Source organism: Cydia strobilella, chromosome 9 (genome assembly GCF_947568885.1).
Source record: "Cydia strobilella chromosome 9, ilCydStro3.1, whole genome shotgun sequence".
NCBI lineage: Eukaryota > Metazoa > Arthropoda > Insecta > Lepidoptera > Tortricidae > Cydia > Cydia strobilella.
The window spans coordinates 15,107,931-15,130,283 of NC_086049.1; the positions used below are offsets into that span (position 1 = coordinate 15,107,931).

Here is a 22,353-nt window from a genome sequence, read left to right on the forward strand (position 1 = left end):
TTTTCAATAAAATTTACGAGTTGTCAGCACAGATAATATTCCGTGGTTGTCGTAAACAGCATGGACACATGACAAGGATAACTCACGTTAGACCGGGCCGTGTCCGGGCCGGAGCTTCCGGCGCTTTGTTTTCTATGGAAACCATCACGTGATCACCTGTCATGTCATAGAAAAGTAAGCGCCGGAAGCTCCGGCCCGGACACGGCCCGGTCTAACGTGAGTCATCCTATATGATACATGTTTTTGGTGTTGGTAGAGTCGCCATCAGATATACCGGAGCGGCCGAGGTGCCCAAAAATATCTGAACACGCAAGAGGCGTATTCAGATATTTGTGAGAATTTTGGCTGCTCTGATATACCTGATGACGACTGTACCTACAAACATTGAAGTGACTATAGGTATTATAACACCAATTTAATCTCAAGGTATTCAAGCTATCAATCAATATTTGTAACATTACAAATACTCCCCCAAACCTATGTAAGTAACTTCCTGTTGACTAATTTATTCGGTACCTAGTGCTTAACATGATTTAATGTGAGCTCGTGACATCGCCAATTACAATGATTTAATTAATCATTTAATGTGAATTAACGCATTTTGAAGAAAAATACTATAAATCAGCTGTTTTAATAGTATCGGCATTTATGTCCCAGATACCAATAAAAACATGGGTCCATAATCGTCATGCCTCACGGTCCTTAGAACCACAGACAAGACTTTATTGATTTCAAAATCTTGGATTGCGATATATTTCGATTGAGCTCGAGAACTGTCCTGGTTTTCACAACAGTTTTATGGCTCGAGTTTTCCTGTCTTAAAGAAACGTATAGAGGTAATATGTAGGTATTTGGCAGTACAAGTTGCCCTGACTACACGTCCTAAAAGAAAGAATAATAAAGTTACAGAAAAGATTTGCTATGCTACAAATGATTATTTCACAGAGTCGGTCTAAGGTATGTAGTGTGGCAGCGCCACCAAAAACCTCAACTTTTTCATATAGTGCCACCAATCCCATGAATTTCTCCCGCAAATTGATTAATTAAAAATATATGAATTTGTGTAGGTAACCATTAAATCTTATTATCGTGTCGTGGACTCGTATTCGGACCGGGATCCATGACGCATTTTTTACGTTTACACGTCACACTTTGTCGCTGCAAATTTTACTTGGAGCTGCCACTGATTTACAACCTACCTACGCATCCAAAATGGCTTTCCATTGACGGTAAGCCTTTTTTCAAAGATAGCGTTCTTGTTTCATGTACTCAACCTTCAAACAGCAGTAGTCCATACCGAATTCAGCAGATCTAAATAATAAATACTGGTCTAAACCTACGCAATCATTATCTGGGCTTGTTCGACTTTCCCGTTTAGGCATCGATTGCGCACTACAAAAACTTATCGACTACTAGACCTCCGACAATCTACAGGAAGGTGCATTCAGACTTTGAAAAGCTCAACTTCATTTGACTTTACCCGCACTGCTTACAGCGAAACTGCGTGAGAGTATCAAAAAAATGTAATAATCAAGTTAGTTCAAAGGTGACAAATTAAACTTAGGATACATTTAAAAGCAAGTTGTTGATGCGTTTATTTACTTAATAAGTAAGTAGATCATAACCCCAGTAGTCAACAAGAGGCAGGTCATTCACATAATTATTCTCTTCTAAGTCGGTCCATCACTGCTGAGGATCGTGACTCCGCATACTAATTTTCCGTATGGTAGCTCTCCACTTCTCCCTGAGTTGCTTTGAGGAAAGCGTTGCTTAGTGTGATGGCCATCGTCTAGTTGGACTTGGTCCTCTAGGCCGTCTGCCGTCCACCTTTCCCATCACCACAAGTCTCCGAGTTGTCAGGGTCTCTGCGAGCTATGTGACTGAAGTATCCATATCCTTTGCAGCAGAGACATTGCCGATTTTGCCATATCGGTTCTTCGCCTGATTTCCGCCCACTTCCGCCTCAGATCCGCCCCTGTTGTTCAGAACAGAGCCTATAGGTATGTGAACTCAACTATTTCATAGCTGAACAAGTTTGGGAACAAATCAAATTATTTTATTAAATATTTTGATTTGTGTTTTTTAAGTAGTCACACTATATATAAATTAAAAACTGTAATAGATGTCATATATTAAAGAAAAAGTGACGAAGCCCTCCAGTGGTGAAGGCCGGATTCGAACCGGGCCACTGGCGGCGGCGGGGTGGCCTAGGGGTTCATGGCGTTAGCCGCGATAGCTAAAGACGCCGGTTCGAATCCAGCCTTCACCACTGGAGGGCTTCGTCACTTTTTCTTTAATATATGACATCTATTACAGTTTTTTTATTTCATAGCTGTTAAGGGTGTCTGTTTGTTGACGGGTATTGAATCTGTCAACTATCATGATTTTGGTTTTTGTCTTTATTGATAGTCCGTATTCTCGCCGTGTAATTTCATAAGATAAAACCGTCGTACCTACCTGTCAATGCCGAACTCGTTCTTGATTCAAATCCAAACAGACTTATTAAATTCTAATTAAGATAACGGCCAACAATCGACATTCCCGAATCAAACGTCAAACATCTGTCAAAGTGACAATAGGTAAACCAGCCTTGACCCGATCTGCCAAATCCAAGGTCAATAAGTAAGCCATTGTTGATTGACTGTATAATCTGTCTATGATTGAATGAGTCATGTGCATGAATGAGTGTATGATCAAGATTCGAGTGCTCATTCAATTCAAGGATGATATTGATATGTCAGTTACTGTTTATTTGTTTTCATTAAAATAATAGCACCTACCAGAACAAAATTAAGTATTTGTACATACATATTATTATTTACTCGATTATCTGTTAAGTAAATTGGATATATATAATATTGTCTTCGGTTACCGCGATAGTTACTCATGAAATAAAACTATGAAAACGGATTATATCGCGTATATTGAATTTATAATACATCCCGACGTTTCGAACTCTTTACAGCGTTCGTGGTCAACGGGTGACGGGTGGTGAACGCTGTAAAGAGTTCGAAACGTCGGGATGTATTATAAATTCAATATACGCGATATAATCCGTTTTCATAGTTTTATTTCATAAATTGGATATATATTTTTTTACTACAAAATTAATATAACTTCATTCGATATTTGGCTTTAGAGTCTGTGCGGAAAGAGTAGAGTCGTGGAATGTATGGGGCCCAATACATCCCACGACTCTACTCTTTCCAAATAGACTCTACCGCAGTTTCGGAGGCGGCATTCAAACTCTAAAAATATGATTTTAATCTTATTTATTTGACATTACCTACTCATAGACCATGCATAGACCTCATTGTGCATGTCACACATGGCTCACACCATAATTAAGTAAGAGGCTTTTGAAGTTAATGAAAGTACCTACCCGATTCCAGCGTAATTAATTGAAATTTAAACGTAATGGATCGGAATAACGAGATGAGTCGGTGATATCGTACCAGTTTTTACTTATTCAATTCAATTCAACATGTTTATTTCAGGCTAAATTACCCACAGATAAAACATAAAATAAAAAGTCAGATTAAAATTAAAAATACATAGTCAACATTTTAATAATGAAATACAAATGGATTACAAGTAAATTACCATAAAATTTTTACTACATGTCCAAAAAATTAAAATAACAATAAAATCTCAACATATATAATAATAAATAAATAATAAATTAAAATTGCATTACATTACATTTAAAAAAAATAATTAAATTAAAATACACAATTAAGTTAAATGACTATTTAATTTACATTACATTACATTTAATTTACATTATACGCTGACTTATACGCCGGTATTTTGTTTATGAAAGCTACAATTGTGTTTGAATGTGGATATAAAAGTTTAGTATCGTGGCTACATTAAATATGGAGATGAACTGTCTAGGATTAAAAATTAACTCAGTCAAAATTCATTTTTTCGAAGGGACTGTCATTGGTAGATACCAGTACGACTTAGTCAACGAGTTGGTTAAATTGTACCACCAACACTAAAATTGCTTCTGCCAAGCAGGGGGCAGATTTGTATGGACCCTGGCCCATGAACCAATAAGAATAAGCGACATACCATCGGAAAGGTTTTTTATATACTCCATTTTTTGTATGGCGAGACTTGTCAAATCTCTGTTTTAAAAAAAATATGACAAAAAAAACAGAAGAAAACGAATAATAAACTAAAATATCGTGACTCAAAATTATCGACAATAAAAAAACCTTAATGATAAACAGGAATTTAGTATCGAAAAAAAACTATAGTTGGTCAAGCAAATCTTGTCCGTAGAAAAAGGCGGGAAATTTAAAAAATGTACGCGCGAATGAATATCGTCCCATAGAAAATTTGAATTTCGCGCCTTTTTCTACTGACAAGATTTGCTTTAACTTTTTTTACACAAACATTTGGGACTACTGCCATAGTAAAAGTTATACAACTTAGAATAACCTGTCCGGTGACATAACGCTTGCCCTTATTGCTCAAATGGGCCAATTAGCCCACCCCCTTTCTGATAGAACAGCGCAAATAGCAAATGAATATCATTTATGCATATATAATTTATACACTTCCACACTTAATTGCCACTGATTATATCGAGCCATGTAATGATTAATTGCCGGTAATCACAGGTGTAACCTGCTATGTTAATGAATGAATTAAATTGTAATATGTGTCTCACGAGATTAACGGAAGGTATGCATTATAATTATTAGTAGAAGCAATTGTTAGGTTTTGGTATTTTTAACGTTAATATCTATCAGTTTTACTAAGGATTTATTTTTAATAGTCATATTTAATTAATTATCTATGGTTCACACGAGCAAATAAAGTCGCTCAACGATTGATTGACGCCATCGATATCACCCGATTTCGTCCACCAATCACGAGGCTCGATTCTCCCGCCATATTGGAAACAGTTCTTGGCGGGGAAGAGATCGAACTCGGTCATTCGGTCTGGATCGTTCGTGGAGTTAACTTGCTTACTCGTTGGAATAACTTGCTCACGGCTGTGGTTAGCCTAGGTTGCCTAGCCTTTTGTTATCTAGCTAAATCGATAATTATATAGTTATAAAATAATGTTGAGAGGTTTAAGTGGATAAAATAAATTACATATAATAAGTGTATAAAATAAATATTCCTAATCCAATCGTTTGGAGTTTCCTTTGTTCTGGTGCCCAGTAGTTGGATTTTTCATACTTCAGAAGTGACAAGAACAGTTAAAACGTAAGTACACGCCCCAATAGTACGCTATTTTTGTGCGAAGTGATTCAAGTGATCGTTATTTATTTGAAAGTTAACGTTAGTTTTAGTATGCTTAGTGATTTTATTTTAGAATCTCAATCGTCGTTATTGCTATAATAAACCGTTAACAGTTTAAATTTAACAAGAGATTCCTTTGTTAATGCTGTTTAGTGTTTATATAATTTTACGATTAGAAAGTGGGTAGTATTTTTGTTCGATTACTTATTTTACTGATAGAAATCAACCCTAATGATACTACATCTTATTTATATGACTGAATTAACAGTAGTTAAGTTATATATTAATCAGGTTCGAATCCCGGTCAACAATGGAACAAGTTAAATTGAAGTCCAGTGAACTAGCTTGAACGTTAACGCCTTCTTATACTTAATAGCATTGTTGAAGCAAAGGACTTATGCACCGTAACGACAATTCAATTTAAATTCGTATTATGATTATATGAACTGGTATTAGGTTCATCGTCTTTTTCTTAATAAATAAGATCCTTTTATCTTAAGCTTTGTGGTTTGTTTCCTACGTTTTTTGGCCACAAAGGTAATAGTAGAATATACCTACCTACTTTAAATATTCTAGGATTTTGCAGTAAAGTTTTTATGAATTAACATTAAAACACATTTTAAAACATTCAGTTCTATATGGTTACTAAATTTTGATCTTGTAATGCATTACCAGTTTAATACACATATCGTATATCTCTCAATTCTCAATTATTTACATGCATGTGTCATTTCGTTGTAAATGCGTCGTAGGTTAGCCCTCATTTAACTGAAATTATACTATAAGATTCTCAAACCCTCGGACGTGAGATTTCAGACATTATGTCAGAGCCGCCAGACCGACGAAGGCTCCTAACTCCGAGGCGAAGACATGCATACTCGGACACAAGCCGGAGCCGTAGTCGCCTGCGAAGCCGAAGCAAAAGTCACCACCTGTCGGATCGGGACATTGAACTGGGACGCGAGCGACTACTGATGCTGGAAGAAGTACGGCGCGATCGCAATCGCGTACGCGCTGCCAAAGACCTACGTGAATCACCGCGGCGCACCAGCTCACGTCAAGCGGCCAGCCGTCATCGAAGCAACCCCGTCTCAGCAAGGAGCCAGGATGAGGAGCATTGAGCTGAGCGCGGATCACGGCAGCCTGACGTCGAAGAACGGATTAACAGGTCATGTAGTCTTTTTATTTTTAAATAATTATTCACTCGATATATGTAAAAACCTGCGAGATGGTCTGTCATTGTTGCCCGTTAACCAAAACGCACATTACAGAAAATTGATCATAAAAATATATTGCCAAATTTTGACTTGATTTTGTCAATAAAATTGGAGGATGGATGTACGATTTAAGAAGTTGAATGAGTGCGTTTCGGTATACCTACGGGTGGGATGGGAGAACAACTTCGCATTTTGCTATGCAGAAAACTTCAAGGTCTGACCAAAATATAGTATGAGAGCCTGAATACTATTTTGCCTACATGAAGTGAGTGGCAAGATTAGTTGTTGAGTTATTTCCCATGTGAACAGAATTATGGCCAGACCTTGGGGGAGTCCATAGAGGTGTATTTACTACTATGAGCAGTCGAGTCAAGTGCATCGATGCGAGATAGTGGTCATCTACTGCGCAGCAGAGTGTATAATACATGGTATTATATTATGTTATGCTATTATAGATAAGACACACAAAGTACGGGGCTTTGGCACCACATTGTCCCCATCCCGACCAGCTTTTATAGTACTTGATCAGTAGAAGGGATTATAATTAGAATAAATCGGATCGATCTAATGTTCGGATTAGGACTAGGAATTTTAATACGGTACTGGTTGTTACAACACTTACAACTGCAAGGTAATGGGTCTTAGTTTCTTGCACTGCTCTAAGCCGCTGCTTAAATGTGCGCGATGTAATAAAGCTGGCCACACCATGGAGATGTGTTTCGTTAAGCCAGATGACAAAGTACTAGCAAACACTAGTGGTGCAGTGCAGAAAACTATGCGAATTAAGGACAGTAGAGACATGATGGAATCTCCAAGCTTTAAATATTATCAAGACGTTACAGTCGATAGTGCTGAGATGAGGGCGTTCATAGATTATGGAAGCGATGCTCATTAGGGAAACAACTGCTAGTGGGTTGGATCTGTCACATGATAATATCCCTCAGATCTTGAAATGATTTGATAATTGTTCTAGTTCAATCGGTAGGGAATCAGGGTCTTGATACGAACATTGATGGGAAAGAAGCTAAGGTACCTTTCAAGGTTGTGAATGATCATTGGCTAGAGGTACCTGTTCTCGTGGGACAATCTTTCACGGAACAGGCACATTTATTGGTATGTAAGAATAGTAATAAATAAGGTATTCTCCTATTATTCAAAGCAGTTTCACTTTAGAACTGTTAAAACGATTTGCTAATACGGAATTTATATGAAACATTACAAAATGACGTCAGGGTCAACTCGCTTACATTTATATTTCTATCCGATTTATTAAATATAACTTGTTTTTAAAAATAACCACTATCTATGTTTTTCTAATAAATATTTGGTGCTTATTGCACACATGGTGTAAAATAACTTATTTTAAATACAGTCAAATACCCCATTGCAATTCTCTGATGTAGGGAAGGAGTTGCCTACTTCCGAATTTGTTGATAATAACAACGCCTTGTTGGTGTTTTACCCAGCTAGACCGATGTTCATGTTCTTTCGAAAATTATGTAGCAGGAAAGCCGAACGCGCAGTATTCTATCAGCGGCGGGCCTTGTCGATCGGTGAATGGACACATTAATGTACTAGTCGTACCATGTTCAGAATCTTGTCTTCTGTCGTGTAGAAGTCGTCAACGTTGTGAATCGGGTAGTAGATGTTCCGCAGGGTGAGACGCATAATAGGTATATGCTATTTAGGTGTGCCAGCTGACGTAAGACGAAGTCTAATGGAGTTGTTAGGGAAATATCAGCATTGTTTTGTCATCTTTCTTGAGATACCTAGGCTGTACGAGCGTCACTGAAATGAATACAAGAGCTTAATAGTCAGCGTCCAGTCGTTTATTGTCCATACAGGTTGTCATACCACGAACGGGAGAAAATGCGGTCGATCGTTGAAGGTATGTTAGGCGCCGGTGTGAACGGAACGAGTGTTTGAGTGTTAGTCTATTCTGGTTTATAGGCCGGTTCTTGCTATTTACGATCCTCCTGCTGAATTGGAGCTGTCAGTAGGTTAGGGGTCGGCCAGCGGTATGTAACCTTCTGCAACGGGCGCATGGTAACGAGCTTTCACCCAGTAGCATTTTATAGTCGGCAAACATCCCCCGAGAGGAATAACTTCACTATTAGTAGCGAAGATTGGCTCCACACGCTGCTTTTAGGCGATTCCGAGCTGAGCAGAATAATTTGCGTTCTTAAAAGTGATCTAGACGAAAAGGGATTATATCAAACAGAATTTTTTCATTAAATATTATCACTTGTTTCGCTATTTGGACAATATCAGGTGGGCGGTACCAAAGGGCGCAAGGTGGCAGATGTGTAGACTCAATCACGATGACATTGGATATTTTAGGATCGACCTTGAAACGAATTAGATGTAACTGCTGGTTCCCAAAAATGACCAGGTTTGTCAAGAAATTAATGGGCGCATGTATTGAATGTGTCTATGCAATAAACAATTCAGGTGCTCGCGAAGAGTTAGTGCACCGTATCCTCTTCCACACCTTTCATGTGGACCACCTTGGACCCTTTGTAAAGTCGTTAAGGGGTTTTACTTATTGTTGGTGGTTGTTGTCAGCTCGTGGTTAGGGATCTTGAAGACATTTTTAACATATGTATTTATAAACCCTGATCGGCTCGTTAGTGACCGGAGTAGTTGTTTTACCTCGCACACGTTCTAACATTTTTGTTTGGATAAAAGAATAAAACATGTCTTAAATGCGGTGGCTAGTGGTGGTCAGGTTGAGCGTTATAACGGCCGCACAGTCTTAGACTGTTATGTTCGAAACTCGTATGAATAGCGAAATTTACCTCATGATCAATGTATTGTCTAATAGCCGTAAAAAAAATATATGCCGGATACCTACCGTCTCCAATTCTCCTTCAATTGCTCAAAAGGTTAACTGGAAGAGATCCCCTGAAGGGATACGTTCGCCTTTGTACTAATGACGAATGTTATTTTTCCTGTGTTGTTTTGATTTTTGTACAATAAAGTGTTCTACTACTAAAACGATGATTTGTGCGAAATACGCGACATTGTTAAGGCTAGGACAGTTATACATAAAAGATAGTTATGATTTAGGTTAGTCATGATTGATAGTTGTGATGAGGAAGGAAACTTTCCCGTGTATATAGTGAGGGAGATCTCGTTAAAATAACAATAACGGACAGAGCAAGAAATTGATGCCTTCTTTCATAGGACCATACCGCGTGAGCAAAGTCTTAGGCAATGACCGTTGATCGCTATGTTGTAGCCCCAATACCTGGATTTATCGATACAGAAAAAAAATGGGCGGTCAACGACCGCATGAAACGGTGCATGGATAGTATCCATTGGATACACGTGACTGCTCTAGAAGCTAACGAACCTAATGAAAATCTTGTGATGATGGAAACGATTCGATCTAGAATATGACTATTATAGCTGTAAGGATATTTTATTCAGATTTATTTGCTACAGAATGTTTGTTATTCGTTGTTACAGATCAAGTACGCGAGAATCGATCGGTTCGCGGCTTGGTGCAAGTGTCAAGAAAGTCCTTCGTCTGCCATTACGAGCATTAATCGATCGGCTCGGACGGGCATCGATAGGCATCCTGAAAGATTCGATCCTTCAGGAGATCAAGTACGCGAGAATCGATCGGTTCGCGGCTTGTTGCAAGTGTCAAGAAAGTCCTTCGGCTGCCATTACGAGCATTAATCGATCGGCTCGGACGGGCGTCGATAGGCATCCTGAACGAATCGATCGTTCAGGAGGTTAGGGAACCCTGATTAATCGATCGTTCAGGGAATATGTATTCTGATTAATCGATCGTTCAGAATACTCGTTCGATATGAATAATGAATGCCACGACATAATCGATCGGTCGTGACTTCACTTTATTGTTTGTGGCCCAATTAATCGATCGTTTGGGTTAACTAGATTGAATATGCCATCGAGGCGAATTGTTATCAAATTTGTTATTTTAAATTTCATGAGGAGAGTGGAGATTGCTCCACCAATATTGATGATGATGGTGGTGATGATGATGATGATGACGACTTATTACTTGGATTAGCCTACAGTCTTTATGTTTGTTGTGTTTAATAAAATACACAAATCTATTGTGGTAAAGGTACATGATAGCTTCGTAATTTTGCAGTTTATGATTCAATTAAATTTAGTTTAATAATAATTGCTAGACTACTGTCAATATTCACTACTAGAATAGCTATTATTATTTCACATATTGTATGTTAAATATTCTTTGAGAGGGCACAACGTCTGCATTTGCATTGTAATGTAAAAGTTATAAATTAATAATTATAATGTTATGCATATTCAAGACTAATTTGTTGATAACTGATATAAATTGTCAAGACGCCCGATTGTTAGGTTACTTAGGTTACCACCTGGTGTCGTGTGCGGGGACGCACACGATGTCAGGACAGCCGATTGTTAGGTTTTGGTATTTTTAACGTTAATATCTATCAGTTTTACTAAGGATTTATTTTTAATAGTCATATTTAATTAATTATCTATGGTTCACACGAGCAAATAAAGTCGCTCAACGATTGATTGACGCCATCGATATCACCCGATTTCGTCCACCAATCACGAGGCTCGATTCTCCCGCCATATTGGAAACAGTTCTTGGCGGGGAAGAGATCGAACTCGGTCATTCGGTCTGGATCGTTCGTGGAGTTAACTTGCTTACTCGTTGGAATAACTTGCTCACGGCTGTGGTTAGCCTAGGTTGCCTAGCCTTTTGTTATCTAGCTAAATCGATAATTATATAGTTATAAAATAATGTTGAGAGGTTTAAGTGGATAAAATAAATTACATATAATAAGTGTATAAAATAAATATTCCTAATCCAATCGTTTGGAGTTTCCTTTGTTCTGGTGCCCAGTAGTTGGATTTTTCATACAATATTGCTTTCCCTTTCGATAAGATCACGCAGATTATCTGTACACCATAGACTATACCGTAACCTCCTAAGACCCGGGCTTTTAAAATATTACTCGTTAGAAAGACCGAACTAACTTTTAATAGAACAAAATGGCAACCATTGTTAAGTCCTGACGATTTGAAAATTACAGGTCTCGTGATGACCGAACTACCTATTAAAAGAACAAAATCAATTTTTAAACTTTATTGCGATATTTTAGACCTAAACGCCATTATCTTAGTGTTTATATATTTGTCCCTGTCACACGCGTTGAATGAAACGAAACCAAGTCGCCATATTTGTTCTTAGTGGCCAGCAAAAGGGGACAATGGCAGCATGTGGAAAACAACGTAAGTAAATCCATTAATACTTCATAGCAATATTGGTATTTCTTGCAATTAAAATTGTGTTTTTTTTCTAATGAATTTGTAATATTTAACTATAATGTATTATTTTTGACAAACATGCGACGTAAACGATGTGTTTGCAAGGTAATTTAATTTGTTCTTTTAAAAGTGAGTTTGGTTAATAAATGGTATTTCATTCTAGTGCTACGCGTCGTGGACATAGTGCAGCTTCTCAATGAATCTGAAATAAAAGACACTGAGGATGGCGAAGGGTCGACTTATCAAGACCCTGAAATAGACGTAGTTTCTGGTCAACGTAGCGATGACCATTATTGATGCGGACTCATCTAGGTCAGAAAATAAATATTCTTCTGACTCGGAAAATGAGGCTGATTACCCTTCTACCAGCAACCGTCGGGCCAGGACTCAAGGTTGAGGAGTTGAGAAGCGAAGCTTTGTGCGTACGCGTGGTGAATTTCTGATTTAGTCAAGAAAATAAAACCAAATAACCAATTACCCATGCTGTTTACCTATAATTATTACATTAACTACTACATACTAAGCACGAGAGTTCTTCAAAAAGAACAAAAGTATGGATTAGTTGACTTAGTGCAAAAAAAAGTTTCTTTGTTACTGAATAATGTTTGTTCTAGCAAAAATCGTATACTTAGTCGGGTTTGAAACATATTAAATTGCTGCTATAAGTTCAGGACTCAATGACTATAATACTTTTGATCTTTTTAAAGGACATTCGGTTATAGTGACATCTTCTGCGTAGCAATACCCAGGACTCAATTATGAACGCCATTTTGTTCTTTTAGCAGGCACTTGGGACTTAGGAGGATAAAGCCTGCGATTTTTTTTTCATAAAACAATAAAAAAAAACAGTAAGTATTCAAAAAATAAGGGCCTGACAGTCTTTGATAGAGAAAGATAGTCTTATTGCGATTCCTATAAGAGGAAAGAGAAAATAGTACCATGCTTTGTCCTTATCACCGACCGGGTGGCATCATAGGTAGAAGGCGATGGTGAAATAGCGAAATTTATAAGAGTGAAAGAGAAAAAATCCTATGCTGTCCAAATTTTATATGAATATTCTTTCTCGGTCGCTCGGTGGCGCGTCTTGTATATACTATGTCTATGCAATATGCAAAGGATACAAATATTAATACTTATAGTTTGTCAAAGGACTGTCTCATTTCAAACATAGACAGAGAGAATCATACTATCTTTGTCTTACACTAGTACTAGCACCCAAAAGAAAAGGATGAGTCTTTGTTAATTGTTCGTCCACTAATCCACTCGCTGTCGTACAATTTTGTGAGGTAACAACTATATTATATTTTAAATTAAATGTCGTTTCTTCTATAACTACTTGCTGTACATTCGGACTTTTGGAGCAATAAACCACTTTGAGTACCTGCTTTCTAGCTTGGGTACCTATGCTGTTGACTTTACCTATAAGGGCTATGTTGTTTGATAGACTATTCTTTACTGCCGTTTGCTACCATTAAAGGCAGTCGTACGTATATAATCCAAGTTAAAAATTAATTATTATTATCATGTACATTATTATTTAAGACACTATTGTTTTGTAAAATTAAATTAATCAAATGTTAATTAACACCAATAATCGTATAATCTATCAAACACTATCAATCGTCAAAACCTATTAATTAAAAATTAATGTGCATTCAATTAACAGCTAATGCATCTATTAATTTATTTATTATCGTATTTATCACATTCTCAAGTCAGTCAAATTTTAATTCCGGCATGTCCCGATGGGGCTGTGAAAAAATTGACCTTTTAAACGAGATCACGCTTGCTTTGGGGAAAACATGAAGGCCAATTGTTTGCAAATCATGCAATTATGTACAGGTTGCTCTAAAAAATGCAGAAAATGGGCTATGTTTATTATTAAAAACTGTAATAGATGTCATATATTAAAGAAAAAGTGACGAAGCCCTCCAGTGGTGAAAGACGGATCCACTGGAGGGCTTCGTCACTTTTTCTTTAATATATGACATCTATTACAGTTTTTAATTTATATATAGTAGTGTGACTACTTAAAACCACAAATCAAAATATTTAATAAAATAATTTGATTTGTTCCCAAACTTGTTTATGTTTATTATTATTCAGGAAGCAGGCAGGCAGTTGTGACAACATTACATTGACATTTATCGTTGACAGGTAGATGTAGATGGTTCACATTTTGTGCCGAAACCACATCCACATATATTACACAATTACTCATATGACATTGCTACCTATATTTTATCTCTTCACTGAAACATAATTTTTAGAGCATATAGGTACCTATTAAAATATATTTTCTAGATAACTTCTTGTTCCTCTAAGTAACATTATGTTTCTGTATGTAGCAGTCGAATCCAGAAAACCGATCGATTTCCCAATTTGTAACAAATTGGAAGAAATTGTACCTAAGTTCGCAAGAAGTGTTTAATTGGCCCGACTGTGTAATAATTATCGAGTGTTTCATAGAAACGTTGCAGTTCTACTTTTTGGTCTACTTTTAAGCCACGAACGCGAGTGTGGAGTCGATTTCGCTGATGAGCGAACTGGTACTTTAAATGGTGGCCTGGTGGTTTTAATATACTCCCAACTGAGGTTTTCTCGAGAATTTATAAAAAAAATACCTATATCGGTATTTCTCGTAAAAAGTTCCAAATGTTTGCGATGTGACGACCTGAAATGGGCAAGTCAAATCTGCCCCCTGGCAACCTGTTTGCACCATTTCCATCGAAGGTAGCGCCTACATCCACGTCGAGGACATGATCGTGAGAAAACAGATTTATGACGTCATAATGGTGACCTGTCTCGTGAATCATTGTTGTAAATATAGGGCGGTGGGATGTAATGGCGACATTGAAAATATGTAATATATAACACTACATACAATCCGCCCCAGAACCGTATACCTCTTATTAAAATTATCTTTAAACTTTTAATATTGTGGTAAACCGTCAATTTGAAAAAAAATTGTTTCAGTGGTTACTCTGTACAAGAATTTTTTAAATGATAATTATCATGCTGTATTGATTTTGTTATTGTTATACAGAATTGTATACACCTCATGTACATATTTCTACGCCGATACATGCCGGAAGAATATGCTATAGATAAGTATTAAAGTTATTATAATTCATTATCTACTATACTGATTGAATTTTATCTTTACTACAAAACATGCTGTAGAGACTACAGATAACATCAAATATATGGAATCGGAAAAACATATTTCGGAATATTTGGGTGTTCCCTAACAGTATATTAAGACGCTCTAATCTATAATTGTGTAGCTTTTATATATGTTAAAATAAATTAAATATCCTTTAAATTAACTAAAATATTTCTAATATTGTCTTCGGTTACCGCGATAGTTACTCATGAAATAAAACTATGAAAACTATGATGTTTTGAAAAGATGTGTCCCGCCGAGTTTGTTGCCGGTCCCATATTGGGATGCCCTCCTACAATTTAGGAGGGAATTAAATCTTCTCGGGTCCGTGGTGTAGGGTTGGAGCCGGCGTAGTTTTTATCGCGTATATATATATATATATCTTTACTTGAAAATAATTGTAGTGTATAACTAGCCTTATGAACCGATTTTGCATGTACAACCAGCCTTAAAGTTTGTAGTCTATGATTGTTCATTATTTTAGTATGTGGGTATTTTTGCACTTTGTAATTTTTTCCTCAGTCACCCGTTGACCACGAACGCTGTAAAGGGTTCGAAACGTCGGGATGTATTATAAATTCAATATACGCGATATAATCCGTTTTCATAGTTTTATTTCATAAAATATTTCTAATTGCCAAATTGCTTTTATGATAATGCTTCGATTTGAAATACTTGTCAAAAGGAGTAAAGAAGTACAGATGCACAAAGGGCCCACTTAAATATCCGAAATTTTGTCAGTCAATAGTCCCATTACCTCCAATAAGCTGTAAGAGACGCCATGCTCCACAATTACACATACCTTTTCACTCATTACGGTTACGTCAGAGCGGGTGTTACGTGCTTACGTGTGCCTTAATGGCTTTCTTTGGGCCCAAGGGTGTCCCGTTGTATGTGTTATTGACAACCCACTTTCGCAAGGGACTTGCTGACAATTCGACATAAACGAGTTAATTTAGAACTTGTTGTAAATAGGTTTTTGTGAAACTTTAAACGGAAAAATGGTTGTTCAATATGTCGTGTCTTTTAGTTGGATACATATTAACTTTAAATTTTATGATAATATTACAAAAACCCCTTAAACCCCTAAACCCCTAACTCTTAAATTTTACCTACAGTCAATATAAAAAAATGTTCAGAATATACAATTAATCCATCAGGGATAATTTAGTAATTTTTTTGATAAACATTCTAAATACTTTGCTGATGGAAATTATCTCAATGCCTACTTTTTTTCTTTCAAGTAAAATGACATTAACGACTGTATCCATCCATTTATCATTCGTTATATTTACATCATACATCTATATAGATAACAAAAATTATAAATAAATAGACCATATGAAATCGGTCACTTCCATATAAAGCCTAATCGTCTTTGGCAAGGTCTTTAACTAGAGCACAAAAACAAATAATCTATCAAAGTAGCAACTACTATAAATGATCGTTACAAACTCCTACACTTACTAAGATTATTTTATTACATGTCTCGATGATAGAAAAAAACCGGCCAAGTGCGAGTCGGACTCGCCCACCGAGGGTTCCGTACTTTTTAGTATTTGTTGTTATAGCGGCAACAGAAATACAAACTCCTTCACTTACTAAGATTATTTTATTACATGTCCCGATGATAGAAAAAAACCGGCCAAGTGCGAGTCGGACTCGCCCACCGAGGGTTCCGTACTTTTTAGTATTTGTTGTTATAGCGGCAACAGAAATACAAACTCCTTCACTTACTAAGATTATTTTATTACATGTCTCGATGATAGAAAAAAACCGGCCAAGTGCGAGTCGGACTCGCCCACCGAGGGTTCCGTACTTTTTAGTATTTGTTGTTATAGCGGCAACAGAAATACATCATCTGTGAAAATTTCAACTGTCTAGCTATCACGGTTCGTGTGATACAGCCTGGTGACAGACAGACAGACGGACAGCGGAGTCTTAGTAATAGGGTCCCGTTTTTACCCTTTGGGTACGGATCCCTAAAAAAGATATATCTACATCCATTTTAGAGAAACGAATTATTTTTTATTACCTACAGTTAATAGCTTACAATACGCCTTAATCACTAATATAAAAGGATATGGTTTATGGTGATCATGTCCTTATCTAGGGACGATAAAAAAAATCAAAACTCGTTGGAATTATAATTTCATAGTTTTTTGTGTCATAACTTAGGTATACCTCGAATCGAGACATTTAAAAGCAAAGAAAGCCTTTACAAGTTTTTAACGTAATTTTGCATAAGAAAATAATTATAAGAATTGAATTATATCTACTTACATTTTTGAACCTAAAAATAGATCAATATTAGGGACAATCAAGTAGGTAAGCTCAATGAAGCTAGGCATACTAGGGCACAATTGATTGATCAGTTTATAAGTATAAGTACTTTTTTTCTCGACTCGACAAAACGGCAACAATAGATATGTGTTAAGTAATTAATTGTAAGGAAGCTAGAAACCCGATCGTCACGGAAGCTCAGGTTACGTGACGGATCGGTCACTAGGTTACTTCAGATCTTTGGATCATTGTGTATGACCACAGAATAGACAGACACAGATATACAGAAAGGACACTTCCTACAAACCCGAAGTTTGACAGCGATTCAGGGACGAATCATGCTGTCCCTTTCTTCTGTATGGTACTATCCCTTTCGGCTATTTAGGGTTGTCAAAATTCAGGTCATTATCTTATCTGTGGTCGTACACGCAAAGGGACGTCAAGTTGTGCCAACCCTAATAATTGCTCGGAGCAATGCTGAGCCATACGGAGCCGAGTTTGCCTGAAAGGAGTGTTTCCCCACTGGTATGACTTGAGTCAGAAATATCGTGTAGTGGTGAAATCAACGGTTAAATTTCGCTTATATTGTAATGAATAATAATAATATTGTAATCTATCTATTCGCCAAATTTTATCGAAGTCTGAAGAAGATGAAAAACGACAACAAAATAAAAATCGGCTCTAACGGTCAAATGATACCAAATTGTGAACATATGGTCTTACAACTTTAGCGTTAAAAATGGTGCATTTCGAAAACCAGACAACTTCGCTTCCGTTGGTACTAACTTAGTCAGTGATTAGCATGTCAACAACCACCACAAAGAACTGCTGCGGCAACTTTAACATGACAACCTGGGCACACAACTATAGCACTTATTCCATTAGCATTAAAGTCTTCATCGACTGTCCTCTAACATTGCTTTTAGCTTGGACATAGCAACCGACTTACTTTCGTATAACATTTCTCGTTCGAAAGACAAAAGAAGCTCATTATAATGGGTGACAAGTTTTTAGGTTTAGTTAAAATGTTGCATAATGAAAGTGATGTAATTTTGTGACAATGATCGACGTCCGAGCTTATCCCGACAAGTCCGGCTAATATTCAGATCAATTGTGTAATGTTACCAATCAATTTATGTAACAAATGACACACAAGACAAACATTCCTTAGTAATAGTATACCTATTACCAGAGCGAAAAAATACTCTCACTCATAATATTTGGATGAAGCAGGTTAAGTGAGTGTGATTGACTGTTGGTTGAAAATCTCAGTTCAAAATTGACGACGCTAAGAATGATGAACCAAGCATGTCAATTTTCATTAATTTACAGACCTCAGCCCTATGGGATTAAAATTGAGATAGTTCGTCTTTATTGTATCCTGTAAAAAAATTCTTCCTTCAGTAGCTTTGACATTCGTTCTATAGGGCTTTCAAGTTTTTCTTTTCCTCTGACTTCATTGGCGGTAAAAATGTCATGTTTGGTAAATTCAAACTAAATTAATGAAATAATTTCATACTTCGTAACCTTCCTTCGATCATTCCTTTACAGTCTTCCTTTTTTGTGTAGGCAGGTAAAAGCTCGTGCGTAAAGTAGGTAGGTACTTACTTTGTCGACTTCAGCAACTCTCAAAACAATCTTCAGCCTCGGATTATCTTTCCTGTACTCCTTCAGCACACCGTCGAGTTTGTCCCCCCTCGCGTCGCCGTGGTACACGAGGTGTGTGCACTCGGAAAAGCCCTCTGTGCGCGCGCTGTCAACGTAACAGACGAGGCGGGCGGCGCCGGCGCCCGCGCCGCTCGCCGCCGAAAACACCGCGAACGCGGTCAAACTTAACATCCACAACATTTTCGCTTAAACTTAATTATACATAACGTTTTCAAATTTCGATTCGATTCGATAGTGTTTTTTTTCGGTACGCGCCGCTCGTGTGGTGTGCGCGGTAAGAGTGAAGCAGGAGGCTGCGCGAACGCAGTCATAGGCGCCCCCGCCCTGCGCGCGCAAGGTCGCTGTAAGTGGAGCTTGCACAAATCGTATGTCAAAAAATGCCACATGTTACGCGGGCGGCGCAGGTCGGGCGGAATATTTTGAGTGGATTCGAGTTTCAAGTACATGGCTAGGTCATTTTTGCAAGTTCGGTGGCGGAAATTGCGAATTAGCTTAGGGCCACTTGCGCGTTCCAGGGTTGGGCAAATAACTTGGAGTAAATAAGTTACAATTTAACCCTGTACGAGTATATATAGTTTCTAAACACGTTAAATTTTGTTTACCTTCCAGTTTTTAAGGTTTTGGACAAGGATAAAATTGCAATAGACCTACAAACCTACAACTGCATACGTACTTACTTAGTTTAATAAAATACTAGCAAATAGTTAATTAAGGTGTCATTCTCACTGGATCTAGTGAGTAAAATGTGTGCACATACAACGTTTTATCTATTATTCATTACTATTTATATTACGGCAATATCGATGGATAAATTTGATAGCAATCCAACACTTTCATTAAATATAATTGCACGTATCTCATCTCATAGACCTGTACCAATAACTTCTGAGGTTATAAGAATATTAATGTTGCTTATTTTTTATATATAGTTTCCAGACCATATACTAAACCTAAAAATAATATTTTGTGTCATCCTAGGTATTTGCTTAGGTAGAAATTTAGGTATTTCTTTTTTCAATCAGCATTCTGTAAAAAAAATATTCGAGACGAAATTCTTTGTTTCCCTGTAAAGGCAAAGTGGCTTCCGACGTACACACGCATTTTGTGTCATTTTCATCCACGGGTATAATGGCATTTAATAAATACCTAATATTGATCCTAAAACGCCTAAAAAAATATTAGAGTCGGTAAGTGAAGTGTTGTACTTTACAGAACATTGTTATATGTTATTCAAACAAATCTGTGTCAAATTCATCCACCGCTTTTATTTAAAAAAAATTTTTTTCTAATTAACACCCTGTATCTGCCACAAAAAAAAATTCATGTTATTAAGTTTACGTCTACAATATTATAATACCACATTGAGACATCATTCATAATTTGGGTCATTTTGATCCACGGTTTTTTTACTATCTGGCAAAATAAAACTCAATTTAACAAGAAGGGCGTGCGCGGGGAAGGGTACCTACGCGGGTGGGGTGCTTATTATACTTGCCGCAATATCAGCTGGCGACTGAGATCTTAATACTATCTCCTTTACCCTTGTTAAGACCAACCAAGAGATGGCATTATGAGCTGTCTCGCCACTTAGTTTTGCGATACAGTGTATTTATTTCATTCGGAGGCATAATTACATTGTCTTATCAATCTTACCGTAGTAGGTATATAAATATAATTAAAAATAAACTGTAGGCTGCACTCCTCATACTGACCAACATTTGTGACGTTCCTAATGAAAAGGTACCACTTTCTCTGACAGGTTATTTGTATAAAGATATAATCAAATTTCGTCTTTATGGTAAACGACAAAGTGGTACCTACCTTTTGATTGAGAATGTCACAACAGCGACTTAAAAATTACTTTTGTTTCGATTTTTAGTAGACTTTTTAAGTTTATTTTAAGACGCAATTTATTGTGATTTTTGTTATGTTTAAGCGTGGCAAGCAACATTAATTACATTGATGATGATGTTCATTAAATACAATATTTTTTTATACTATACTGAACTGTCACCCTATACATGAGAATGAACAGCGCCCTCTTGACAATGATCATATATTACTGGTCAGGCTTTAATATGTGTCATAATTTAGTAAAGTCCCCTTTGTGGATTCTAAGTTTCCGAGTTACAGCAGTTTAGTGAAAGCGTTTTTTTTTAAATATAAATTAAGGGTTGAATAAAGAGGAAAGAAAATTTGATTATTTTTGCGCTACGACGCATGGTTTAGGAGATACAGCCCTATAAAGTTTTTTTATTGTTTTTTTCTTTTTTACATTGTGTTTTTTGTATATTACTTTGGGGTTTCATAAAGGGGAACGAAAATTTAATTATTTTTGCGCTACGACGCATGGTTTAGGAGATCAAGCCCTATAAAAAAACTCTTTTTTTTTTGCGTTTTTTTTTGTATAAATTAATGGTTACATAAAGGGGACCGAAAAGTTGATTATTTTTGCGCTACCACGCACGGTTTAGGAGATACAGCCCTATATAGATTTTTTTCTTTTTCTTTTTTACGTTTCTAAATCTTAATTAAGGGCTTCTTAAGGGGAACGAAAATTTGATTATTTTTCGCTACCATGCACGGTTTAGGAGATACATCCCTAAAGTTTTTTTTGTTGTTTTTTTTTCTTTTTTTTGTCATTGCGTTTTTTGTTATTACTTTGGGGTTTCATAAAAGGGAACGAAAATTTTATTATTTTTGCGGTACCACGCACGGTTTAGGAGATACAGCCCTAAAATGATTTTTTTCTCGTTTTCTTTTTTGGGTTTTTAAATCTTAATTAGGGGTTTCTTAAAGGGGAACGGATATTGATTATTTTTGCGCTACGATGCACGGTTTAGGAGATACAGCCCTATAAAGTTTTTTTGTTATTATTTTTTTCTTTCTTTTTCTTGTGTTTTTGTATATTATTTAGGGGCTTCATAAAGGGGAACGAAAATTTTATTATTTTTGCGCTACGACGCATGGTTTAGGAGATACAGCCCTATAAAGATTTTTTTTTTAAATTTTGCGTATTTTTAAATATAAATTATGGGTTGCATAAAGGGGAACGAAAATTTTATTGTTTTTGCGGTACCACGCACGGTTTAGGAGATACAGCTCTATAAAGTTTTTTTTCCTGGTTTTTTTTTGTTTTTTTTAAAGTATTAATTACGGGTTTCTTAAAGGGGTTTTTTAAATTATTTTTGCGCTACGACGCATGGTTTAAGGGATACAGCCCTATAAAGATTTTTTTATTGTTTTTTTTTTTCTTTTTTACATTGTGTTTTTTGTATATTACTTTGGGGTTTCATAAAGGGGAACGAAAATTTTATTATTTTTGCGGTACCACGCACGGTTTAGGAGATACAGCTCTATAAAGTTTTTTTTCCTGGTTTTTTTTTGTTTTTTTTTTAAGTATTAATTACGGGTTTCTTAAAGGGGTTTTTTTAAATTATTTTTGCGCTACGA

The 22,353-nt window shown here is 36.5% G+C and overlaps 1 protein-coding gene across 1 annotated transcript in view; it reads right to left on the reverse strand.

Moving 5' to 3' along the window:
• LOC134744378 (uncharacterized) overlaps positions 1 to 19,148 on the reverse strand; it is a 47,183-nt gene extending 28,035 nt beyond the window's left edge. Inside the window, exon 1 of the mRNA XM_063678159.1 lies at positions 18,841 to 19,148. Within this exon, the coding sequence (XP_063534229.1) occupies positions 18,841 to 19,080 (240 nt within the window). The 5' untranslated portion in view covers positions 19,081 to 19,148. The remainder of the gene's footprint in view (positions 1 to 18,840) is intronic.
• Between the last annotated feature and the right edge of the window lie 3,205 nt (positions 19,149 to 22,353).